The sequence below is a fragment of the Erpetoichthys calabaricus genome, chromosome 8 (assembly GCF_900747795.2).
Source record: "Erpetoichthys calabaricus chromosome 8, fErpCal1.3, whole genome shotgun sequence".
NCBI lineage: Eukaryota > Metazoa > Chordata > Cladistia > Polypteriformes > Polypteridae > Erpetoichthys > Erpetoichthys calabaricus.
The window spans coordinates 5876565-5900693 of record NC_041401.2 but is presented as its reverse complement, the minus strand read 5'-3'; the positions used below and the strand labels follow the sequence as shown (position 1 = coordinate 5900693).

Sequence of the window (24129 nt, the reverse complement as noted above, 5' to 3'; positions counted from 1 at the left end):
TAGCACCTTCTGAAGTCACTTTTTAGTCATTAGGTCCATGTCACAAAATAAGCACAGTATACATTTGATGGGGAGGAGGCGGGGCATTCTGTCATAAAGGGGGTGGGGCAGGACCTGGGCAGCCTCATCACAAAGAGGTGAGAAGCACAATTCTGACAAAAACTCTCTTTGTTTTCCAGACAACAGAAGGACATGGGGGATCTTCTCCATTGTGGTAAGTAGATGGTTTTGGTAGGCAGTGCAGCCCCCTAGTGGCTGAGTCATTGTACTGCAAAACTCATAGTGTGGCAAGGCACACACAATTGTCCTGCAACTTAGCTGTATAGAGCCTTGGAATGGCATTTACTGTAAAAAGGTGGGCATTTGAAATTCTGTGGTTGGGCACAAATGACAAGTGTTAGTGTGTCCATCTGGTTGCTATGTCTCTGTCGTTCCAACAGATGGTGTCTCTCATAATTGTGTAGTAATAAAATAAATTGCTTTTGTCATTCCAAACAAATGGTGCATCACAAACGTTAACACTGTTTTTACAAATCTCTTACCAAATGGCATATAACAGAGACATATGCAATGCAATTGTCATTCCAACAGATGGCGCATCACAAACATTTATAGTATTACAATGCATTGCATTTGTCATTCCAACAGATGGCACATGACAAACATTAACACTGGTTTTGCAAATCCCATGCCAAATGGCACATACCAGAAACATATGCAATGTATATGTCATTCCAACAGATGGTGCATCACAAACATTAACTTTGCTTTTGCAGATCCCATACCAAATTGCATATAACACAGATATATGCATTGCATTTGTCATTCCAGGAGATGGTGCATCAAAAACATTTGTAGTATTACAATGCATTCCACTTTTAATTCCAACAGATGGTGCATCACAAACAATAACACTGCTTGTACAAATCCCATACCAAATGGCACGTAATAGACTCATATGCATTAAACTTGTCATTCCAACAGATGGTGCATTACAAACATTAACACTGTTTTTACAAATCCCATACCACATTGAATATAACACAGACATATACATTGCATTTTTCATTCCAACAGATGGTGCATCACAAACTTTAATACTGCTATTACAGATCTCATACCAAATGGCATTTCCAAACTTGTCTGAATGAAAAATAGCTACGATTTGTTACAATTCCTAAACTGTTTTTTTGTTTTGTCATTCTGGGCTATTGAAAGTTTGAGTTTAAGCAATTTTAGCAAAAGGCTGCGACCTAACAAAACGTGACAAGAGTGATGTGGCCTTAAGATTTTGTGTAGGCACTGGGAGTGACTTTGGGTGTCCCAGATGGTTCTGCTGTTTGCACTGAAAGTTCCATTGGCTCTCTGTGACCCTGAACTCTAACACTGGGCTAGAAACCGAGGAATGGATGAAGTCGGTTCCGTATTGGCAGGTGTCCTCTTCCTGAAATCGAACCTACAACCTCAGAGGAGCTGAAAATCAGAGATGAGCTAATGGGATTTGTTTGAAGACTCAAATCCATGTGTGAAGCAATCCATGTAGGGAGTGGCATGAATTTATTAAGATTTTACAGTAGGGTCCTTTGTAATTCTCATTGATGCATTCAGATCCCACCTACTACGCTATGATCCAAAGCTCATCCTCTCTGTTGAGCAAAGTGAATTCTGGTCTTGTGTCACCAGTATGTGACCAGATGGTGTGTCACGGCCCAGCATTTCACGACTGTGACAGTTTCTTTTTTTATGTTCTTGTAGGTTCCAGACAGTTATGGCAGCAGATTCAGGGCCTCTTTCTGAACATCAGCGTCATGGCCATCCCGTGTCTCTGCTCGATGGCTCCCAGAGGACTGGCCCCCATCACCAGGTCAGTGGTTGGCTTATGTCCGTTTCTGGCTGGCTGGCCTGGCCTGTCTGAACCTTTTTAGCATACTGGCTCTCTAATCTTTCCCGACTCTAATTGGTGCGTCACCCGCTCTGTGCCAGTCAAGGCTTCTCAATGGAGTGATTAGCAGATAATTAAATTGGGCCACAAGTCAGGCCGGCTACACGTGTGACTCCCCCTTGGGTGGCAGCCTTCAGAGACTAAATATATCAGCATGCCGTGACCGTAATGCACTTTAAAGCTGACTCAGACGTGCCAAGAGTGATTCTTCTGACACTGTGCCAGGCTATATAGTGCCAAGCTCAAAATAGCTCATGTGGAATATACAGCAGGCACTCTCATTGAATTGCACATTCTGAGATTCTCCCAAAAAGTGAACTGTGCATTCAAATAATCCACCTCCTTCATTTTTTTATAGCGCCTTTCTCCAGTGGACAAGCACCTTCAGAAATGGTGACACTGTTTCTATTGGCACAATGCCAGTTTATGTCGCGCCTCGCTCTCATGGAATGATGTATTCCCACATTTTCCCCTTAAGGTGGCGCTGGTGAACCTCCTTTTACGTACTTCGGCCAGCCAGCCACCTTCACTTTATATAGCGCCTTTTTCCTAGCAGACAAAAATAACAGAATGCTCACCAATGAGTCGCCTGTCAGCATCTCGCAGTTTCATCACTAGACATTACTATACACGTAAGGCACTTTGGACTGTGCTGGACTATGAAAGGCGCTATATAAAGTCAGAAGGGTCACAGGTTTAGTCCTCGCTGTTGAGTCATTGCATGGTCATGAGTGTGTCACATCAACTGAGAGTGCTTACATGCAGGGCACATAAAGAGTACCCCGGGCTGCCGTTCACTATGAAAGGCACTATATAAAGTCACGAAACAATCCCAGGGTATAAATTCAAACCTCACTACTGAGTCACTGCACGATGGTGAGGGCGCCATGTTACCAGTCTGGGCTCACAGTGTAGAAATACGAGCAAAACTGCCACCTGCCTGAAAGGCACCTGGAGCTGCTGTGCACCTCACCTCAGTGAACACACCAGAGCTACAAATCAAGACTTTCTCTACTCAAAGAGCTAAGTTCTTTGCTTGGTGTGAAAAAGTAGTGGCCCCCACACTCCCCATTGTTGGTTGCAGCGCCTTTACCAGTAGTAATCTTTTTCTAAACGCGTTCTGGAGAGGAATTTTTAGCCCACTCTTCCTTACAGAACTGCTTTAATTCAGATATGTTGGCTTCAGCTCACCCTGCTCAGGATGGAGTGAGTTTAGAAAATGGATGGTAGGCCGACTTATGGGCATCAGCTGCTTGCCTTTACATCTCCATGGGGCCATTCAGTTGTAGACTTGGCACCACAGGCACAATGCCAGACTAACAAGGTCACATGTCACCACAGCATCACCTGCCAGTGCTCACAATTTAGACACGTGAATGAATTTGAACTGCACATCTGTGCCACCTGGGGTTGTAGTTCACCCTGAAAGGCCACCTCACCACTGTGCCACCTGCCAGTGCTTGCAACAGAAAGGCGCTATATAAGGCCAGAAGTTCAGAATGAGTCACAGTACGAGTGTGACAGCTGTCGGTGTTTATAATGTACAGTACTACAAATATGAAGACAATTGTGTCAGCTCTTTAAAGCGCATTGGGCTACCGTATGAAAGGCGCTATATAAAGCCGCAAAGTTTATAAGTTCTGTCCCCACTCCATGAATAGGAGTATCTGTAATGTACCCAAGGGTTTGTTATTATTCATTGTGCAAGGTCACATAGTCAATCACGCCAATCCCACCAGGTGACAAGGCTCACGCAGTTCAAATATGAATGAATTGTGTTGTTGGTGTGAAGCATTCTGGGCTTGCATTTACAGTTCAAGGCACTATATAAAACCATCAAGGTCACAGGCTCCGAGCCCACCGCTGATCAGCCACTTGCCTGGCCAGAGTTATGTTATACAATTCCAGGGGAAGCTGTAGGCCACCTGTGAAGACCCCTTGGACTACTACTATATAATATTACACTTTGACCACGAGGAGGGTCTTCACTCATCTAATGATGAACATACTGAGCCGGGTGCCATCTTGATTTTCTGTCCATCCATCCATCCATTTTCCAATCCGCTGAATCCGAACACAGGGTCACGGGGGTCTGCTGGAGCCAATCCCAGCCAACACAGGGCACAAGGCAGGAACCAATCCCGGGCAGGGTGCCAACCCACCGCAGGACACACACAAACACACCCACACACCAAGCACACACCAGGGCCAATTTAGAATCGCCAATCCACCTAACCTGCATGTCTTTGGACTGTGGGAGGAAACCGGAGTGCCCGGAGGAAACCCAGGTCCCCAGGTCTCCCAACTGTGAGGCAGCAACGCTACCCACTGTGCCACCGTGCCGCCCTTGATTTTCTGTTTACTTTTGAAAAGTGCTGTATGAAGTCACAAAGGCTTAAGGCTCCATCCCCGGCACTGACGCTTTATGAAATGCGGAGTGAGCCTCTTCATCATCTTCCTCATCATCCTCCAGGTCATCAAGTTGCAGTTCACAGAGGAAGGCGCTATATACAGTGCAGTCACAATCCACCACTCTATCACAAACGTCGCTCAGGCTGTCTCCGTTTTCTGTTTCTTGTGTGCTTTGTGAATGGCGCCCCCTTCAGGCAGTCTCTAGGCTTGCATCCATTGCTGCCTGGGTGGGCTCCAACTCCCCCCCCCCACCCCACCACCTTAAAGGAGATCCAAAAAGGCAGCCCTGGCACTTGTATTAAGTGAAAGACGCTATATTGAATTAAAGGAGTTTGTCTGAGTAATTGCCGACGTTAGAGACGCCGTACACTGTACTGTGAAGAAGTATTTGCCCCCCCTTGTAATTTGCTCCATGTCTATTTTACACAGTGAATCGCTTCAGGCTGTCAGATAAAAGAAAAAGCAGCCCAAGGTCAAAGATTTGGGGCGCCTTGTGGCCAAAGCCCTATAATTTATAATTGAAGATTAAAAAAAGATAATGTTTAATAAAACGCAAAGAAATGAGTCGTCCAGACTGTTATCTCAGGGCAGACTGAGTGAGACGGCAAGCAATTCTGACAGGAAGAGGCGGGTCCAGGTGGATGGGCCCCGGAAGTGATGTCAGAATTGAGAAGTGTCAATCATTTTTTTTTCCCTCAGAAGGGGATAGAAGAGTGAAGTTGTTAGTACACAGCGCCACCTCCTGTCTCGGTGGAGAATTACCGCCAGCAGAGCCTTCAAGCTGTTGCACACACAAGAGCAAAGGGAACCCGAGTGAACACACCATAGCTACAAATCAAGACTTTCTCTACTCGAAGAGCTAAGTTCTTTGCTTCGTGTGAAAAAGTAATTGCCCCCACACTCCCCATTGTTGGTTGCAGCGCCTTTACCAGTAGTAATCTTTTTCTAAACGCGTTCTGAAGAGGAATTTTTAGCCCACTCTTCCTTACAGAACTGCTTTAATTCAGATATGTTGGCTTCAGCTCACCCTGCTCAGGATGGAGTGAGTTTAGAAAATGGATGGTAGGCAAACTTTTGGGCATCCGCTGCTCGCCTTTGCATCTCTGTGGGGCCATTCAGTTGTAGACTTGGCTCTTGAGTGTCGGCTCCTTGTCCTGCTCCATAACCCATTGATGCTTAAGCTTCAGGAAAGCAGACAGACGACTGGACGGGTAAAGTAGGGAATTCAAGGTGCCTTCAATAATGGCACTGTGACCGTCACCCCCCTGGTTGATTGAAATTCTTACTGTGTAGCGTTTGAACTTGTTGGCCCTGCATAGTCTACGGAGTTCAACTTCTCACTCATCTGTCTTGGGGATCATCGCGGTGACTGAGGTTCCTCTTGGGTACCAAAGGTCTCTTCCTTGCTGTTGTCCCCATTTTTTCCTTTCTTATCATGGAGTCCTCAGAGACCTGCAGTTCTCTGGTTCTTCTTCTGGGATCATCTGGGCCCATGGGACCATTGTGGCAGGCCGGCCAGTCCCAGATGTTCTCCATTTGAGATGACGGCTCTCCCCAAGATGCCTTAGAAATCTCTATACTGTATAACCTTTTTACTGGTCGGCGTGTCCTCCACACCTCTTTCCTGATCTCTTTTGGAATGTCCTTGGTGTTCTTGTGGTGGCCACTTCACTCTCAATGGTGAGTGTCAGCAGAGATTAGCAGGATCAGTGAACTTTGGTCAGCTGTTTAAGTGAAGAACTAGAGGGGCGATTACTTTTTCACACAGGCAATACAGGTATTGGATGTCTTTAATGCTCAGTTCTACTAAGTTTAATGGTTCCCTTTATCTGATTTAAAATTTTGTGTAAAGATCTGAAGCCGTTCATTGAGTCAGATGTTAAGGGGGATATCAAGAAGGGGCAAATACTTTTTCACAGCATTGTAAACTCTGACCCCCCCATGTTTCAATAAATGGAAATGTTGTGCCACTGCCAACCAGGTCCTCTAATAAAGCATCTCCCACCCTGCTCTTTTCTTTCTTTTCCAGCTTGGACAATGGAAGCATGGCCCTCATCGCGGTGCGCGACACCTCCAGAGCCAACTTCATTAAACACCTGAAGGGGTACGGGGACTTCAAGAACCAGGTAAGCGATCACGGAGAGGCGAGCGTCAAGCAGAGTCAGCCTCCTGTCTGGGCAAATTAGCCGCACCGTGTCCGGGTGTTTTTGGGAAAGGCGTTTGTAAGCTGATGCCCATTAAGCCGCCTGGCATTGACTTGGGCACCTCTTGTGGCCAATGATCTCCACAATTCACTTCTTTATTGTTCTTTACGTTATGGAGGGGCTTTTTTTTCCCTTACTGGTAGCTATCACTTAACTCAGTTTGACCTTGAGAGGGGCTTTGTGCCCAATTAGTACCCCTTAAAACCTTCGATCTGAACCCCACCCCCCCATGATACAACACCTTCAGACCCTCGGCTATTTGCTCAACATCTGACTACTTTGCAGGCCTTGTGCTAAAATCATTTCAACCCTTCATGAAGCTTGGAGTTTAGAGTTTAGAATAATAAAAAACTGAAATGTCCCACCTTTACAAGGGGCTGTGATGTTTGAAGTTTGGCTCAGGTCCGTCCTCTTCTACTGACCGTTGCTGAGACATTTCTACACTTTGTTTGGAGTCTACCTGTGGTTGAGACCCTGTTGGCACACACCTGGCAACAGAAGGTCCCAAACCACGGGGCCTGCAGAGCTCTTTGACCAGAGTTGTGTCGAGACAAACATCTGGGGAGGACCCCAGCACTGGAGGCTCCCAAGGATAAGGTGGTCTCCATAATTCTAAAATAGAATGAGTTGGGGACAATCACAACTCTACTAAGAGGTGGTCTGTTCAGGGTAGGAGGACTTGGATAGGAAATGCGAAGAAGAACCTGACGGTCACTCTGGCTGAGCTCTGGAGAGCCTATGTGGAGAAGGAGGAAAGTTCCAGAAGGACATCCACCACTGGGAGGAAAGTTCCAGAATAAGGACATCCATTATATTTGAGGAAAGTTCCAGAATAAGGACATGCACCACTGGGGAGAAGTTCCAGAAGGACACCCACTATTGGGAGGAAGGTTCCAGAAGAAGGATATCCACCACTGGGAGGAAAGTTGCAGAAGAAGGACATTCACTACTGGGATGAAGGTTCTAGAAGGACATCCACCACTAGGTGTAAGTTCCAGAAGAAGGACATCCACTACATGTGAGGAAAGTTCCAGAAGAAGGAAATCCACTTCATGTGAGGAAAGTTCCAGAAGGACATCCTCTATTGGGAGGAAGATTCCAAAATAAGGACATCCACCACTGGGAGGAAAGATCCAGAAGGACATCCACTATTGGGAGGAAGGTTCCAGAAGAAGGACATCCATCACTGGGAGGAAAGTTCCAGAAGAAGGCCATCCCCTACATGTGAGGAAAGTTCCAGAAGGACATCCACTACATGGGAGGAAAGTTCTAGAAGAAGGACATCCACTACTGGGAGGAAAGTTCCAGAAGGACATCCACTAATGGGAGGAAAGTTCTAGGAGAAGGACATCCACTACTGGGAGGAAAGTTCCAGAAGGACATCCACTAATGGGAGGAAGGATCTAGAAGGACGTCCACCACTGGGAGGAAAGTTCCAGAAGAAGGGCATCCACCACTAGGAGGAACGTTCCAGAAGAAGGACATCCACTACATGTGAGGAAAGTTCCAGAAGAAGGACATCCACTTCATGTGAGGAAAGTTCCAGAAGGACATCCACTATTGGGAAGAAGATTCCAAAATAAGGTCATCCACCACTGGGAGGAAAGATCCAGAAGGACATCCACTATTGGGAGGAAGGTTCCAGAAGAAGGACATCCATCACTGGGAGGAAAGTTCCAGAAGAAGGCCATCCACTACATGTGAGGAAAGTTCCAGAAGAAGGCCATCCACTACATGTGAGGAAAGTTCCAGAAGAAGGACATCCACTATTGGGAGGAAGATTCCAAAATAAGGACATCCACCACTGGGAGGAAAGATCCAGAAGGACATCCACTATTGGGAGGAAGGTTCCAGAAGAAGGACATCCATCACTGGGAGGAAAGTTCCAGAAGAAGGCCATCCACTACATGTGAGGAAAGTTCCAGAAGGACATCCACTAATGGGAGGAAGGTTCCAGAAGAAGCACATCCACTACATGGGAGGAAAGTTTCAGAAGGACATCCATCACTAGGAGGAAAGTTCCAAAAGGACATCCATTACTGGGAGGAAAGTTCCAGAAGGACATCCACCACTGGGAGGAAAGTTCCAGAAGGACATCCACCACTGCAATACTCCCATCCATTTGGCCTTTGTGGCAGAGTGGTGAGACAACACATGGAAGCCCATCTGGACTTTGCACAAAGACACCCTAAAGGACTCTAAGACTGTGAGAATGAAGGTTCTCTGGCCTATCAATCCTAAGGGTCACATCAGGAGGAAAGCAGGCACCGCTCATCACCTGTGCAATGTCACTCCTATGGTGACACATGACAGTGGCAGCTTCAGGGATTGGGGGACTCGTCGGGGTTGAGGCAAAGCTGAATGTGACATTGGTACACCAAACATCATTTGGGGGTTGGGGGTGTCCGGTCCCCCTGGGAAAATTGCAACCCTTTCTCATTCTGGACCTTTGATTGTCAAAGCCAAAGGGACACAAAGCAAAGACGTCACCAGAATAGCTTACGGCCAACTCTGGGAATGTTCTTGAGTGTTCAGGCCAGAACCCGGATGTGAACCCAATTGAACATCTCCAGAGTGACCTGAAAAGAGCTGCCCACCGGTGGTCTCCACCCCACCTGACAGAGCCTGAGACGATCAACAGAGAAGGAAGGTAGAAGAAAAAACCCAAACCCAGGTGAGCCGAGCCAAGAAGACCCCAGACTGGCGCGTCTTCAGAAGGGGCTTCAAGGACACTCTGAGTAAAGGGTCTGTCAGCAGCCAAGTGACATTTCATTTTCTGTCTTTATTTCTAATAAATTTACCAAACAAATATAAAAATGTCCAGCCTTGTTTTCATTTTGTTCTTCTGGAGTACTAAATGTCACTTGATGTGGAGGAAAAATGAATTTCAATGATTTGCACATAAGCCTGCAACATCCCAAAATGTGATGGAAGTACAGGGGTCTGAAGGACTTTGTAAAGGCGCTATATATGCATCTGTCCATGTTTGTCCAGTATAGAGTTGTAGGGAACCAATCCTGGCTGGGGTGCCCCTGTGCCGCCCGTGACATTCTCTGGGAGGCACCAGAAAATCTGCAGGGAGCCCACGTGGTGCCAACTTCACATAGTTGGCTTGAACCCCATGTCCCTGAAACTGAGTGCCAGCCTCTGTAACACCTGTGCAGCTCCTCACTATACAGTGTGTCTGAAGAGCGAGTGAGGGGGTCTTCGTATCGCTCCTCTCATTTCAGAGAGATAACGGAAACGCAAGGCGCTTTATTCTCAACCCAAAACCAGAACACGACCCCCCCTGGGCCAGGGTTGTTTTCTACTATTTTGGCCCCCTTATAACAGTCTTTCTTAGGGGCCTATAGTGGCGCCCCAATCCCTCTTGTGCGTTGAGCCCCCCCCCAACTGGCCCCTGGGCTTCTAGAAGTCCCTTAGCTCACGTATGCCAAGAAACGGCTGTGATACTGTCATGAACTTGGGAGTTCCAAAAACACTTCCGGAAATGCCCAAGAGGGGGAAATCACCATCAAACCCCAGCGAGATAGAAAGGCAAACTCAGGAATTCAATGAAATAAAAGATTTACTTCACGCAAAGGCTCTGTGAAGCTCAAAAGAGCACAAAAGGCAAGCAACGTCAGCAAACTGCAACTGCAAAAGCAACCAAATCCCAGTTTAGAAATCAAAAAATCAGCACGGAGTTATCTGACTCGAGTGTTGACGGCTACGGAGTACACCAAGTTACATCAACGTGCGTCTTCACCTTCTGCATGCTGGCCACGTCTTTCTTGTGTAGTGTGGAGTTCATCAGGACCCAAAATTGTGACGTCTTTGAATTACAAGGTGGTGTTAAACGTTTACATCCGCCCAGACTTTGGCATGTCCCATTCCACGTGCTGCAGCGAGGACCTTCTCGTCATTTCTGGGTTACTGCACACTTACCAGAGTTTTTTCTTCTTCTTTTGTCGTTTCTGGGTGCAACCAGTTCAGATTTCCATTTGTGGAGACTTTCACCGTGCAGGAGGTGATACTGAGACCGCGACCAAGAAGCGACGGTGCAGATGAGCCTAAGCCGCACCCATTGGTGTCTGCTGTATCTCCTGGTACAGGTGGTCTTCCATGGAACATCGATGGGGACCTTGTGGAGATGTCGTCTGAAATTCATATAAGGTAAAGATCTGCTTGGTGGGGAAAAATACATACGCCACAGACTGACTGATACATGGACCACTCAGGGAGACGAACGCTCTGTGCTTCTGTTTGAGGCAACAACTCATGTAATCAGAAAAAACCACCAGGGTGACATGCATTCATGCAGGGACCACCATGGGACACGGGGGAGAAAATGCAAAAATCCACAATCACGAGTCAAAGTGCTGTGTGGTCACATCTGAGGATGCCTCAACACACACAGTATATAGCGCCTTTCAGAAGTGCCTGTCCAGGCAGGCCTACTCAAGGTGATGAGCCTCCTAAGCATGCCTATTATATAGTGCCTTCAGCAATTAGAGATACAACTATGAAGAAAACACACACGGGGGGCACAGGGAAAACACGCAAATGGGTTAAAGTAGGATGTGAGTGCTGTGTGGCCTCAGACGAGGACGTGACAACACACACGGTATATAGCGCCTTTCACAAGTGCACTGCACACTTTCTTTAGAACCCCCTCAACATGCATATCATACAGCGCCTTTCAGAAGCTGTCACCGTATGGCCTGTAACGTACGGCAGAAATAAACTGTACGGAGAAAAATTAACCAGAGCCCAGGGAGAACATGCAGACTCCACACGGAATCTAAGTGCTGCATCGATAGACACGTAGTATATAGCGCCTTTCAGGTGTGCCAACTAACATACACTGACTCAAGGTATCCATCCCCATAAACATTGTCGCAGATTGAGGCCCTTGTCATCCTCTTGAACCCTCTGACTCGACTCCAGACACCAGGTAAAAGTCCAAATATTACTTTTATTTGAACCATACAGTGCACAAAGCACCCTCCACTCCACAATACTCATAAACTAATCAATAAACAATACAATAATCAATCCTCCACACTCCCAGACACTTTGCCACCCTTCCTCCCAGCTCAGCTCAGCGTACTGGTTTCCCAGAGTCCTTAGTCCCTGACCCGGAAGTGTTTCTCCCTTCTGTCCATGTGATCATGAACACTTCCGGGTCGGATAAAAAGCTCCTTTCTTCAACCCAGAAGCACATCGTTTCCTCTTGTCATGTGATCATGACGCACCTCCGGGTTATAGGGCAAGTAAGAGTCCGGCAGCCTCCCCACAGCGACTCCTGGTGGTCCCCATGGTATCCAGCAGGGCTGTGCATATAAACTACAAAGTCCATGAGGCCCTGCTGGAATTCGGGGAACGTCCACGCTGTTGGGAGAGCTCCACCTGGTGGCCTGGGGGTGATGGCAGGAATATTTAGCCGACCACACACCACAACATGTATATTTTATATAGCGCCTTTCAGGTGTGCCACTCCAAACACACACACCCTACTTAAGGTATCCAACCCCACAAACATGTACATTTTATATAGCGCCTTTTAAAAATGTTCAACACCTCTCCATATGCAAAGAGACCTACAGCCGGGACATTTAGAGGAAACCCAAATCACACAAGGAGAACATGCAAACTCCACACAGAGTTAAACTTGGACTGGAGTGTCGTGTCATCAAACATATGGATGTCATAACACCTTGAGCATGGGAAAGGCGCTATATAAGTAACATTTATTATTATTTTGCACACCTAGTCGAGGTGTTCAATCCCCTACATGTACTTACTATATAGCACCTTCAGTGCAATCGGTGATGTGGAGATCTGAACAATATGGGCAAAGCACACAGGAGCACAGGGAGAACATCAGTAGTCTGACCCGCAGCAGGTGGTAGACCAGGGTGTCCTGCCAGCACCACATTTAAATGTCTGCCAGCGTGTGGGGTAACAATGGCAGTAAGCAGTCCACTGCTTGAAAATGAAAGTCCTGCCGACTACACTTTTCACTCAAAGCTCTATAGATCTGGCAAACAGAGTCCTGCCGACTACACTTATGTATGTTAGCCAGGATGGAAAAATCGCAGCTGAGTGACTTCCTAATGCCTCCTGCGTTTGGAAATGGAGTCCTGCTGACCACACTACTGTACTTTGAGTCTTTGCCGTGGCGTAAGGGCACAGTGGCAGTCAAAGGGCCTTTAAAAGCGGAGTCCTGTTTGAACTCTTTTAGGGTGTAGAAGATGGCCCGACTACAGACAGACACACAGACCCAGAATGTCCAGGACACACACGTTTATTAATTTTCAATGTCCTGCACACAACACTGTGCTCCAATATACTCAACTCAGCTCAATCCTTTCTTTTCTTTTGCCACCTCCACTCGTCACTCGTCACCTCGTCCTCCTCCACCCGACTCTGGCCTCTGAATGGAGTGAGGCGGCCTCCTTTATAGTGCTGCAGGTGTCTCGTGATTAAAAGAGTGTGGCAGAAGTGCCATATGCCCAGACTCTGGAGCTGTCCAGGTGCCCACTGGTGATGACCACGGACCCCCACAGCGGGTTGAGCTTCTGAGCTCCAAATCTGTGGGCCCCGATGCAAACCCAGGGGGCTGCCCTCTCGTGTCCCTGGTAGTGCGCCCATTCCCCCGGTCTTCTCTTATAAAGGGCGTCCCGTCCGGACAGGATCCATCACAAGGGCAAATTCTTTTTTTTGTTTCCTTTTGTTATATTCTTCTAAAAAACTCACAAAGCAATGGCTTCACGCGTAAATCAACATAAAATATTTATTTATGACAAATGTCACTCGCTGTTATGTCCAGGAGCCCCTACAGTAGGCATATTCATATACCGCATGTCCTCAGAAAATAGTCTCTAAAATATCATTACCGTATATACAGTACTCACTTATAAGTCGGGTCTTGAAACCCAAAAAATCGATCACAAAATCAGACCCCGACGTATACGCCCGTTCAAAAATATGACACTTACATTTTTTCAGTGCCGGCCATGAGGTAATGCCAGTCCGCAGAGCACACTTTGTCTTTGCCAGTTTTGTTTTCTACGTCTTCTCGTCTCCTCCAAACTCTCAGCAGTTTCTCAGACGCATTGAATTTTGTTGCAGCAGCGCAGTCGCCACTTCAGTGACGTTTAATGTTAAAGCAGCTTCATGTTTTCTTCTGACTGAACGCTCCATCGTAGATAAGGGATGCTCTTACGATAACGGTGTATGAGGGCGTGAGGTACACGAAACACAAAACAGTGCCAACGTCGCTCCGGAGTAGTTTGGGTATCACCGTGTGGTCACGTGGGCACAATAGAGACACAGAAAGGTTAGAAGCACAAGCTGGTACAGCGCATTGTCGCACCCACAAAGGCTGTGTGCCCCGTGGTTGCTCTCTTAGGTGGGCATTGGCATATCATAATCTCTTGGACCAATAGCGTGAGTTTTTCCACATTCCAATTATACGACCGACATTATAAAATGCGGTAAATGCAAGAACCGACTTATCAGCGAGTACATACCATACTCATTACATACGTGTTTGTCCCATCACTCATAAGGCGCTTTCTGGTAAAACAACGGCTTGAAGTAGTCGAGTGGCTGCTAATCCATGGTGTCCACCAGCAGGTGGCGCCGTTTGGTGAAGTCCAGTTGTCTCGCGCAGAACGATGTCTGTGTAGCCCTCCCAGGGCGAATGTTTTCATTGGCGGGTCAGCTGCACGAGCGTGTCCAGCACTACGATCAGCTGATGCAGCCACCTGACTTTCGTTTTCGATCTCCAGATCACTCGTCTCAAAATCGGAGTTTGTTAAGTCAGAGTCCGATTCAGCAATAATACGCAAAAAAGAAAAATCAAGAATAAGCACAGAGAATTTTGCTTTAATTTACATCGCTCTCTCTCTCTCTCTTGCCCGAGAGTCGATGCCATCCTAGACGCTGCTTACTCTCCGCCACTCACGCACACGCAGGGCTTCAACGTCAACTCAACGAGTCTAACAAAGAGGGCCGACCTGTAACGTAATGGCGAGTTTTATCAGCATTTACAGCTTTCCTTCGCCCTCGGCCCCTGATATCCATCCTCAACCCCCGTGTGTCGACAAAAGTCGACATCCGCCCTGAAAGAGTTAAACGTTTGCCAAAGTGTGGCATTTGAATGTTCGTGTGCTTGGGAATGGAGTTTTATCGACTATATAGTCTCCGCTCAGGGTGTAAGATGACAATCCCAGCCGCATGACATTTTAGTGCACTGTGTGGTGATCAATGGTGTCCTGCTGACTACTCCGTTAAATGTTGGCCAGGGCGTAAGACAGAAGTCCCAGTCAAACGGCTCCTTAATGCAGTGCATGCTGGGGAGTCCTGCCGACTACACTGTAAATGATATCTACAGTGCATCCGGAAAGTATTCCCAGCGCTTCATCACTTTTTCCACATTTTGTTATGTTACAGCCTTATTCCAAAATGGATTAAATTCATTTTTTTCCTCAGAATTCTACACACAACACCCCATAATGACAACGTGAAAAAAGTTTACTTGAGATTTTTGCAAATTTATTAAAAATAAACAAACTGAGAAATCCCATGTCCATAAGTATTCACAGCCTTTGCCATGAAGCTCAAAATTGAGGTCAGGTGCCTCCTGTTTCCCCTGATCATCCTTGAGATGTTTCTGCAGCTTCATTGCAGTCCACCTGTGGTAAATTCAGTTGACTGGACATGATTTGGAAAGGCACACACCTGTCTATAGAAGGTCCCACAGTTGACAGTTCATGTCAGAGCACAAACCAAGCATGAAGTCAAAGGAATTGTCTGTAGACCTCTGAGACAGGATTGTCCTGAGACACAAATCTGGGGAAGGTTACAGAAAAATTTCTGCTGCTTTGAAGGTCCCAATGAGCACAGTGGCCTCCATCATCCATAAGTGGAAGAAGTTCGAAACCACCAGGACTTTTCCTAGAGCTGGCCGGCCATCTAAACTGAGCGATTGGGGGAGAAGGGCCTTAGTCAGGGAGGTGACCAAGAACCCGATGGTCACTCTGTCAGAGCTCCAGAGGTCCTCTGTGGAGAGAGGAGAACCTTCTAGAAGGACAACCATCTCTGCAGCAATCCACCAATCAGGCCTGTATGGTAGAGTGGCCAGACTGAAGCCACTCTTTAGTAAAAGGCACATGGCAGCCCGCCTGGAGTTTGCCAAAAGGCACCTGAAGGACTCTCAGACCATGAGAAAGAAAATTCTCTGGTCTGATGAGACAAAGATTGAAGTCTTTGGTGTGAATGCCAGGCGTCACGTTTGGAGGAAACCAGGCACCGCTCATCACCAGGCCAATACCATCCCTACAGTGAAGCATGGTGGTGGCAGCATCATGCTGTGGGGACTGGGAGACTAGTCAGGATAAAGGGAAAGATGACTGCAGCAATGTACAGAGACATCCTGGATGAAAACCTGCTCCAGAGCGCTCTTGACCTCAGACTGGGGCGACGGTTCATCTTTCAGCAGGACAACGACCCTAAGCACACAGCCAAGATATCAAAGGAGTGGCTTCAGGACAACTCTGTGAATGTCCTTGAGTGGCCCAGCCAGAGCCCAGACTTGAATCCGATTGAACATCTCTGGAGAGATCTTAAAATGGCTGTGCACCGACGCTTCCCATCCAACCTGATGAGAGCGTGAGAGGTGCTGCAAAGAGGAATGGGCCAAACTGGCCAAGGATAGGTGTGCCAAGCTTGTGGCATCATATTCAACAAGACTTGAGGCTGGAATTGCTGCCAAAGGGGCATCGACAAAGTATTGAGCAAAGGCTGTGAAAACTTATGGACATGGGATTTCTCAGTTTTTTAATTTTTAATAAATTTGCAAAAACCTCAAGTAAACTTTTTTCACGTTGTCATTATGGGGTGTTGTGTGTAAAATTCTGAGGAAAAAAATGAATTTAATCCATTTTGGAATAAGGCTGTAACATAACAAAATGTGGAAAAAGTGATGAAGCTGTGAATACTTTCTGGACGCACTGTATAGCAAAATGGGGTCATGGAAAATACAAAGCATTTCTCTCTATTATAAAAAAAGAAAATCTTGAGACGAGACTTTTACCAAGAGATTTTCTCAAGTCTCGTCCTCCTCTCCACCATTTATGGTTCACGGCCCACGCCCGCAGTCCTCTCACCTCTCATTATAAAGTTTTACGTTTTCCTCACTTTAAGTTCCTAATAAAAGAAGACTTATTATGTCCAAATCTTATTGAAGAATTTCATCACAAAGGGTTATCAACAGAAGAAATGAGTACACGGGCAATCCTAGCACCGAGAAACGATGAAGTCAAACGAATTGTCCATCGGTTACACGTCAAATTGGTTAAATGTGTATCAATAGACTCTACTGAAACAGTTGGTGGTGATGGTGCTGGAGATGAAAACATCAACTTACAATATCACGAAGAATATCTACAACCGTTAACACCGTCTGGTCTCCCACCGGCCAAATTACTGTTGACAGAAGTACATATCGTAACGTTACTGCATAATTTATGTCAGAGTGATGGGCTATGCAATAGGACAAGATTAGCTGGATTCAAAATTGGTCGAACAATTCTGACATGTAAAATTTTAACAGGTGACGAGAAAGGTCATGTAGTCCATCTAACATGAGACACCAAAGGAGATCTTGATATGCCAGTCATATTAAAACGTTTACAGTCTCCCGTTAGAATCGCATTTGCAAAGACAATTAACAAATCACAGGGACAAACATTCAAGAAAGTTGGATTATTAATTAGAGAGAAAGAAACGAAACTCACAAAACAAAATGGTGTCATGGAAAATGTAAAGCATTTCATTAAAGAAAATAAACTTTCTTACAGACAGATGATAAGCGAAGCACACAAGTCCCAAAAGCATCTTCAGAAATGCCCACTGAGTCGTCTTCTTCTTCTTTCGGCTGCTCCCGTGAGGGGTCGCCGCAGCAGATCATCTTCTTCCATATCTTTCTGTTCTCGTCATTTTGCTTTGTCACCCCCATCACCTTCATGTCCTCTCTCACCACATCCATAAACCTCCTCTTAGGCCTTCCACTTCTCCCCTTACTTGTCATCTCTATCCTTAGCACCCTTCTCTCTCCTCTGCACATCTCCAACCCGACGCCATCTCACCTCTCTGACTGTGTCTCCCAACCGTCCCACCTGAGCTGACCCTCTAATGTCCATCCATCCATCCATTCATTATCCAACCCACTGAATCCGAACACAGGGTCACGGGGGTCTGCTGGAGCCAATCCCAGCCAACACAGGGCACAAGGCAGGAACCAATCCCGGGCAGGGTGCCAACCCACCGCAGGACACACACAAACTAGGGACAGTTTAGAATCGCCAATCCACCTAACCTGCATGTCTTTGGACTGTGGGAGGAAACCCACACAGACACGGGGAGAACATGCAAACTCCACGCGGGGAGGACCTGGGAAGCGAACCCAGGTCTCCTTACTGCGAGGCAGCAGCGCTACCACTGTGCCACCATGCCGCCCCCCTCTAATGTCCTCATTTCTAATCCTGTCCATCCTCATCACACCCAGTGCCAATCTTAATATCTTTAACTCTGCTACCTCCAGCACTGCGGACAACAACGCCGATTTCCATACAGGACACCCTGGCTACACAAAAGGACCTTGTAGAAAAAATAAAAAAGACTTACTGTTAATGAAACTACTCAAACATCACACGAGGTTCTGTTGAGCAGAAAAGCATAACTTGAAACTTTAAGACAATTTAAGGTAAAGAAAGTTCCAAGACATGAATCCAAAGAGTGGAGCAGACGGGACCAAAATCCAATAATTCACAATAAGCACAGAAGAATCTCAAATAGCTCATCAAAACCCCCAAGCGTGTTCAAAATGAACCACCAGGCACGGTGGGAGACCCTCCAGATTTATAAGGTGGAGGAGATTTTCCAAAAGCTTCCAGCTGCGGTCCCCCACTCTAGTGAATGAGGTTGGCACTTTATGTTTGTCCGTGAAGACCCCCTGGTTACAGTCTGGTTAAGATTAAGGTTGGCGGGGAGCAGTACTCTGACTCGAGTCAAGTAAATCAGGTGACAAAAACCTGCAATCCAATTGGCTGTCCAGAGGAGCTCATGAATGGCGGAGGTCTGCAGCCAGACCCCTCTCAGATTTTCTAGCGGTGATTGGCAGGTGGACCACCCACAAAACACATGGAACATCCAGACATTGAAAGACACAAAGACACGAGTGCAATGATGGTAGCTTCACGAACAGAAAGAATTTGGGATGCCAACCAGATTGGCACCATTTACTGTCCAACAAAAAGAACCATAAAGTGAACGCTCATTGGCCTGCGTGTCCTAAAAAAGCAGGAATTGAACTCCCAAGCCAAAAAAAAAAAAAAGAAAAGTTTGGCAGGTTAGCCAGTAGAAAAGTCACTTCGATAGCAGGAGCTCCGTCCGGCGGGTCGCTCTCGCCAGAAGTGACGCCTCCTTTCCAGGAAGTTTGGGCTTTTATGGATGCTGAAGCAGAAAGGAGTGGAGTCAGTCACCCTGTAGCAGTCACCACCGCTGTGACTCACCACGGTTATAGCGATGTGTCAATTGCACGTCAACCCCCAAACTGCCTTCGGACCCCTTCCTGCGGCACGAAAAAGCTAACGTCAATTAATAAAGTTGATTTATACGAAAATGACCCAGAGAGACGGTGTGGAGAATCAAAATGTAATTCACGACCAATACACAAATCACACAAATTCACATGCAGTTATACAAATGACATAAAAATCAGGGACCCAAAATATCCCACAATGTTTCCCATTCTTCAGATGTGCAATCCCACAATAACTGATTATTATTACAGGAAAACCTTGGATTGCAAGGAACTTGGTCTGCGAGTCTTCTTCTTCTTTCGGCTGCTCCCTCTAGGGGTTGCCACAGTGGATCATCTTCTTCCATATCTTTCTGTCCTCATCATCTTGTTCTGTGACACCCATCACCTGCATGTCCCCTCTCACCACATCCATAAACCTTCGCTTAGGCCTTCCTCTTTTCCTCTTCCCTGTCGGCTCTATCCTTAGCATCCTTCTCCCAATATACCCAGCATCTCTCCTCTGCATATGTCCAAACCAACACAATCTCACCTCTCTGACTTTGTCTCCCAATTGTCCCACCTGAGCTGACCCTGTAATGTCCTCATTTCTAATCCTGTCCATCCTCGTCACACCCAATGCCAATCTTGGCATCTTTAACTCTGCCACCTCCAGCTCTGTCTCCTGTGCCACCATCTCCAGCCCATATAACATAGCTGGTCTCACTACCGTCCTGTAGACCTTCCCTTTCACTCTTGCTGATACCCGTCTGTCACAAATCACTCCTGACACTCTTCTTCACCCACTCCACTCTGCCTGCACTCTCTTCTTCACTTCTCTTCCACAATCCCCATTACTCTGTACTGTTGATCCCAAGTATTTAAACTCATCCACCTCCCTGCATCCTCACCATTCCACTGACCACCCTCTCATTCACACGCATGTATTCTGTCTTGGTGGTCTTACTGACCTTCATTCCTCTCCTCTCATATCTCCACCTCTCCAGGGTCTCCTCAACCTGCTCCCTACTCTCACTATAGATCACAATGTCATCAGCAGACATCACAGTCCACGGGGACTCCTGTCTAATCTCGTCTGTCAACCTGTCCATCGCCATTGCCAATAAGAAAGGGCTCAGAGCCGATCCCTGATGTAATCCCACCTCCGTCACTCCTACCACAGACCTCACCACGGTCACACTTCCCTCGTGCATATCCTGTACAACTCTTACATACTTATCTACCACTCCCGACTTCCTCATACAATACCACAGCTCCTCTCTCCTCACCCTGTCATTTGCTTTCTTCAGGTCCACAAAGACGCAATGCAACTCCTTCTGGCCTTCTCTCTACTTCTCCATCAACATCCTCAGAGCAAACATCTCATCTGTGGTGTTCTTTCCTGTCATGACACCACATTGCTGCTCACTAATCATCACCTCACTTCTTAACTGAGCTTCCACTACTCTTTCCCATAACTTCATGCTGTGGCTCATCAATTTTATCCCCCTGTAGTTACTGCAGTCCTGCATATCCCCCTTATTCTTAAATATCGGCCCACCAATACACTTCTTCTCCACTCCTCAGACATCCTCTCACTTTCTAAGATTCCATTAAACAATTTGATTAAAAACTCCACTGCCATCTCTCCTAAACACCTCCATGCTTCCACAGTTATGTCATCTGGTCCAACAGCCTTTCCATTCTTCATCCTCTTCATCGCTGTCCTTACTTCCTCCTTGCTAATCCGTTGCACTTCCTGATTCACTATCTCCACATCATCCAACCTCTTCTCTCTCTCGTTTGGCAAAAATTGTTAATACATTTTAACTTGATAAACGAGCGCGGTCTTGCAATACGAGTGGTACGTCTACGCTTTGTCTGTCATGTGATCCCAACTGAGCTGATGGTTCTTCTCTCTCTCTTGCTGCGGGATTGTGGGCAATCGTCTCCCAGGCTCGGTATCAGTCAGCGTGCCTCACTTGTATAGTCAACATCCGTACGAGCGTCAACTCTTTATATAGTATTGTGACCACGTGTGGGTGGGCGTAAATTTTGTGTCCGATAAGGCTGTAGCAGTGCGAGCGATGACCCTGTTGAACGACAATGCAATGTCACATTTCTGCAAAATCCTCAAAAGGAGGCAAAACCGACCGTCATTAGATAGCTTGCTTGTTAAAGTCTCAAAAAAAGATAGACAGTAGATGGCGCTATACCAGCGCTTAACCCGACGCAGACAGACGCTCAAATGTTTTATCTTCTTCACCTCGTGGGAAACGCCTTCCCCGTTTCCCACAGGCACAACACAGTCCAAAAAGCATAAACCCAATACTTTCCTTTCTTGTTCTTTTTCTTTCTCCTCCACCCTTTCTTGGCAAACTTTGTCTCCTTCCTCCCCGAGTGGTGGCTGCTGGTTCCTTTTATAAGGCACCCCGAAGTTCTCCAGGTGGTCGTTCACTTAATTCCGGCAGCACTTCTGGGTGTGGAGGACCAGCTGCTCTTCATGGCTCAGCAGCAGCTGCGGCGCCCCCTGATCCCCACTTGGCTGTATCCAACTCCATCTCCCATGAAGCCCTGCGGGAGTCCGAGGCACCACTATAACCCATGGGGGGCTGCCATCTAGCGTCCCCTGTGTCACGCTTGCTCCCCCAGTCTTCTAAATGAAGAGGCATCCCAGCCGGACAAGGAACTCCGGCCATCCGTGACAAAAGAAAAAGATTCCAGTGAGCCAACAGATGGCAGTGATTCCGTTATTTAGGGTGAAAGTCACCCTACACAATAACCTTCCTCCTCCTCCTCTCTCTCGTCTTCCTCTCACTCCGGCCATGATTCTTTTCAAAGGTAAAGTGCAGGTTAGTTTGTTTTATGTATTTTTACTTTATATTTTGTATTAATCATTTTTACATGAATATTTTTTGGGTTGTGGAACGAATCATCTGAGTGTCCAGGACTTTTTATGGGGAAATTTGCTTTGACATACGAGGGTTTTGGAGTACAAGCAATGAATTCTGCTCGTAAACCAAGGACCCCCAGATCTCGATCCTTTCAACCGTCCAGTCCGCTTCATTCAGTTTATCGGGACGTCTTCGAGGGGGCTGCCATCAAACTGTATAGGACTTCGGTTTCTCTTTCCTGGCTTCAGATACCTCGCTTCTTGTCCCCTCCACCCTGTTGTTTTCTTCTCCTCTTCCCACCTTCTCACACTTTTTTTTTTTTTTTTATCTGTGTCGGTTTCCATGGCACCCTCATGGCAACAAGACCCCCCAACCTCGCAAAGGTCCCCCCTAATGACGTGAATCTAATCCACCCATCTTAAGCCTTCCACTTCTGTGCCCAGACGGAGATGGGGTTCACATTTGTTATAACGTAACAGAGAGACAAACGATAAAACGCAGCAAATCAATTTATGTGGCAGTGCTACAGCCATCACTGGGCCGGTAGAGAGAGACAAGGGCGTTAGAAATCGGGCCCCCCTCTCACATCACAAACCTCGACTGACCCTGTAAGGAGGTCATCTGATGTGAGTGCGTGACAACAGAAACGGAGATTCATAATTAATAAAAACGGCAATACAACACCTCCATACACGAAAATATCCAACAATCACTCGGACTCTTCGTGCTTCAAAGCCTCCAAACCCGACTCAGAACCTCAGAGACCCTTTAGGACTTGTAACAAATGTCGACATTCTGACAGATCACATAACAGTCATATGAAAAATTTTGGGACCCCATATCAGCCTGCATAATAATGGACTCTCCTTTCAACACTAAAGATAACAGTGGTGTGTCTTTCATTTCCTAGGAACATCTGAGTCCTGCGGTGTTTTCCGAGGAAAGATTTTTAGTGACGCAGTATTTAGTTGTATGAAATTAAATCAAATGTGAAAAACTGGCTGTGCACAAATGTGGGTCCCCTTGTCATTGTGCTGATTTGAATGCCTGTCACTGCTCAATGCTGATTGGTTGATGAGCTTGTTAAGCCTTGAACTTCATAGACAGGTGTGTCCCATCAGGAGATATAAAGGTATTTAAGGTGGTCAATTACAAGTTGTGCTTCCTTCCCTTTGACTCTCCTCTGATGAGTGACAGCATGGGACCCTCAAAGCAACTCTCAAAAGATCTGAAAACAAAGATTGTTGAGTCTCCTGGTTTAGGGGAAGGCTACAAAAAGCCATCTCAGAGGTTTAAACTGTCAGTTTCTGTAACTGTAAGGAATGGAATCAGGAAATGGAAGGCCACAGGCACAGTTGGTGTTAAACCAGCAGGTCTGGCAGGCCAAGAAAAATACAGGAGCGGCATATGAGCAGGATTGTGAGAATGGTGACAGACAACCCACAGATCACCTCCAAAGACCTGCAAGAACATCTCACTACAGATGGTGTATCTGTACATCGTTCTACAATTCAGCGCATCTGTATGGCAGGGTGATGAGAAAGAAGCCCTTTCTGCACTCACGCCACAAACAGAGTCGCTTGTTGTATGCCAATGCTCATTTAGACAAGCCAGATTCATTTTGGAACAAAGTGCTTTGGACTGATGAGACAAAAATGGAGTTATTTGGTCAGAACAAAAAGCGCTTTGAATGGTGGAAGAAGAACACCGCATTCCAATAAAAACACCAGCTACCTACTGTCAAATTTGGTGGAGGTTCCATCATGCTGTGGGGCTGTGTGGCTAGTTCAGGGACTGGGGCCCTTGTTAAAGTTGAGGGTCGGATGAATTCAACCCAATATCAACAAAGTCTTCAGGATAATGTTCAAGCATCAGTCACAAAGTTGAAGTTACGCAGGGGTTGGATATTCCAACAAGACAATGACCCAAAACACAGTTGGAAATCTACAAAGGCATTCATGTAGAGGGAGAAGTACAATGTTCTGGAATGGCCGTCACAGCCCCCTGACTTGAATATCATCAAAAATCTATGGGATGATTTGAAGCAGGCTGTCCATCAAATTGAACTGAACTAGAGAGATTTTGTATGAAGAATGGTCAGAAATA

The 24129-nt window shown here is 46.6% G+C and overlaps 1 protein-coding gene across 3 annotated transcripts in view; it reads left to right on the top strand.

Moving 5' to 3' along the window:
* cerkl (ceramide kinase-like) overlaps nucleotides 1–24129 on the top strand; it is a 230398-nt gene that overhangs the window by 205140 nt on the left and 1129 nt on the right. For all 3 annotated transcript variants that reach the window (XM_051930642.1, XM_051930641.1, XM_051930643.1), the window contains 4 exons: nucleotides 180–214; nucleotides 1756–1864; nucleotides 6384–6480; nucleotides 10529–10713. In XM_051930642.1, the coding sequence (XP_051786602.1) occupies nucleotides 180–214; nucleotides 1756–1864; nucleotides 6384–6480; nucleotides 10529–10713 (426 nt within the window). The remainder of the gene's footprint in view (nucleotides 1–179; nucleotides 215–1755; nucleotides 1865–6383; nucleotides 6481–10528; nucleotides 10714–24129) is intronic.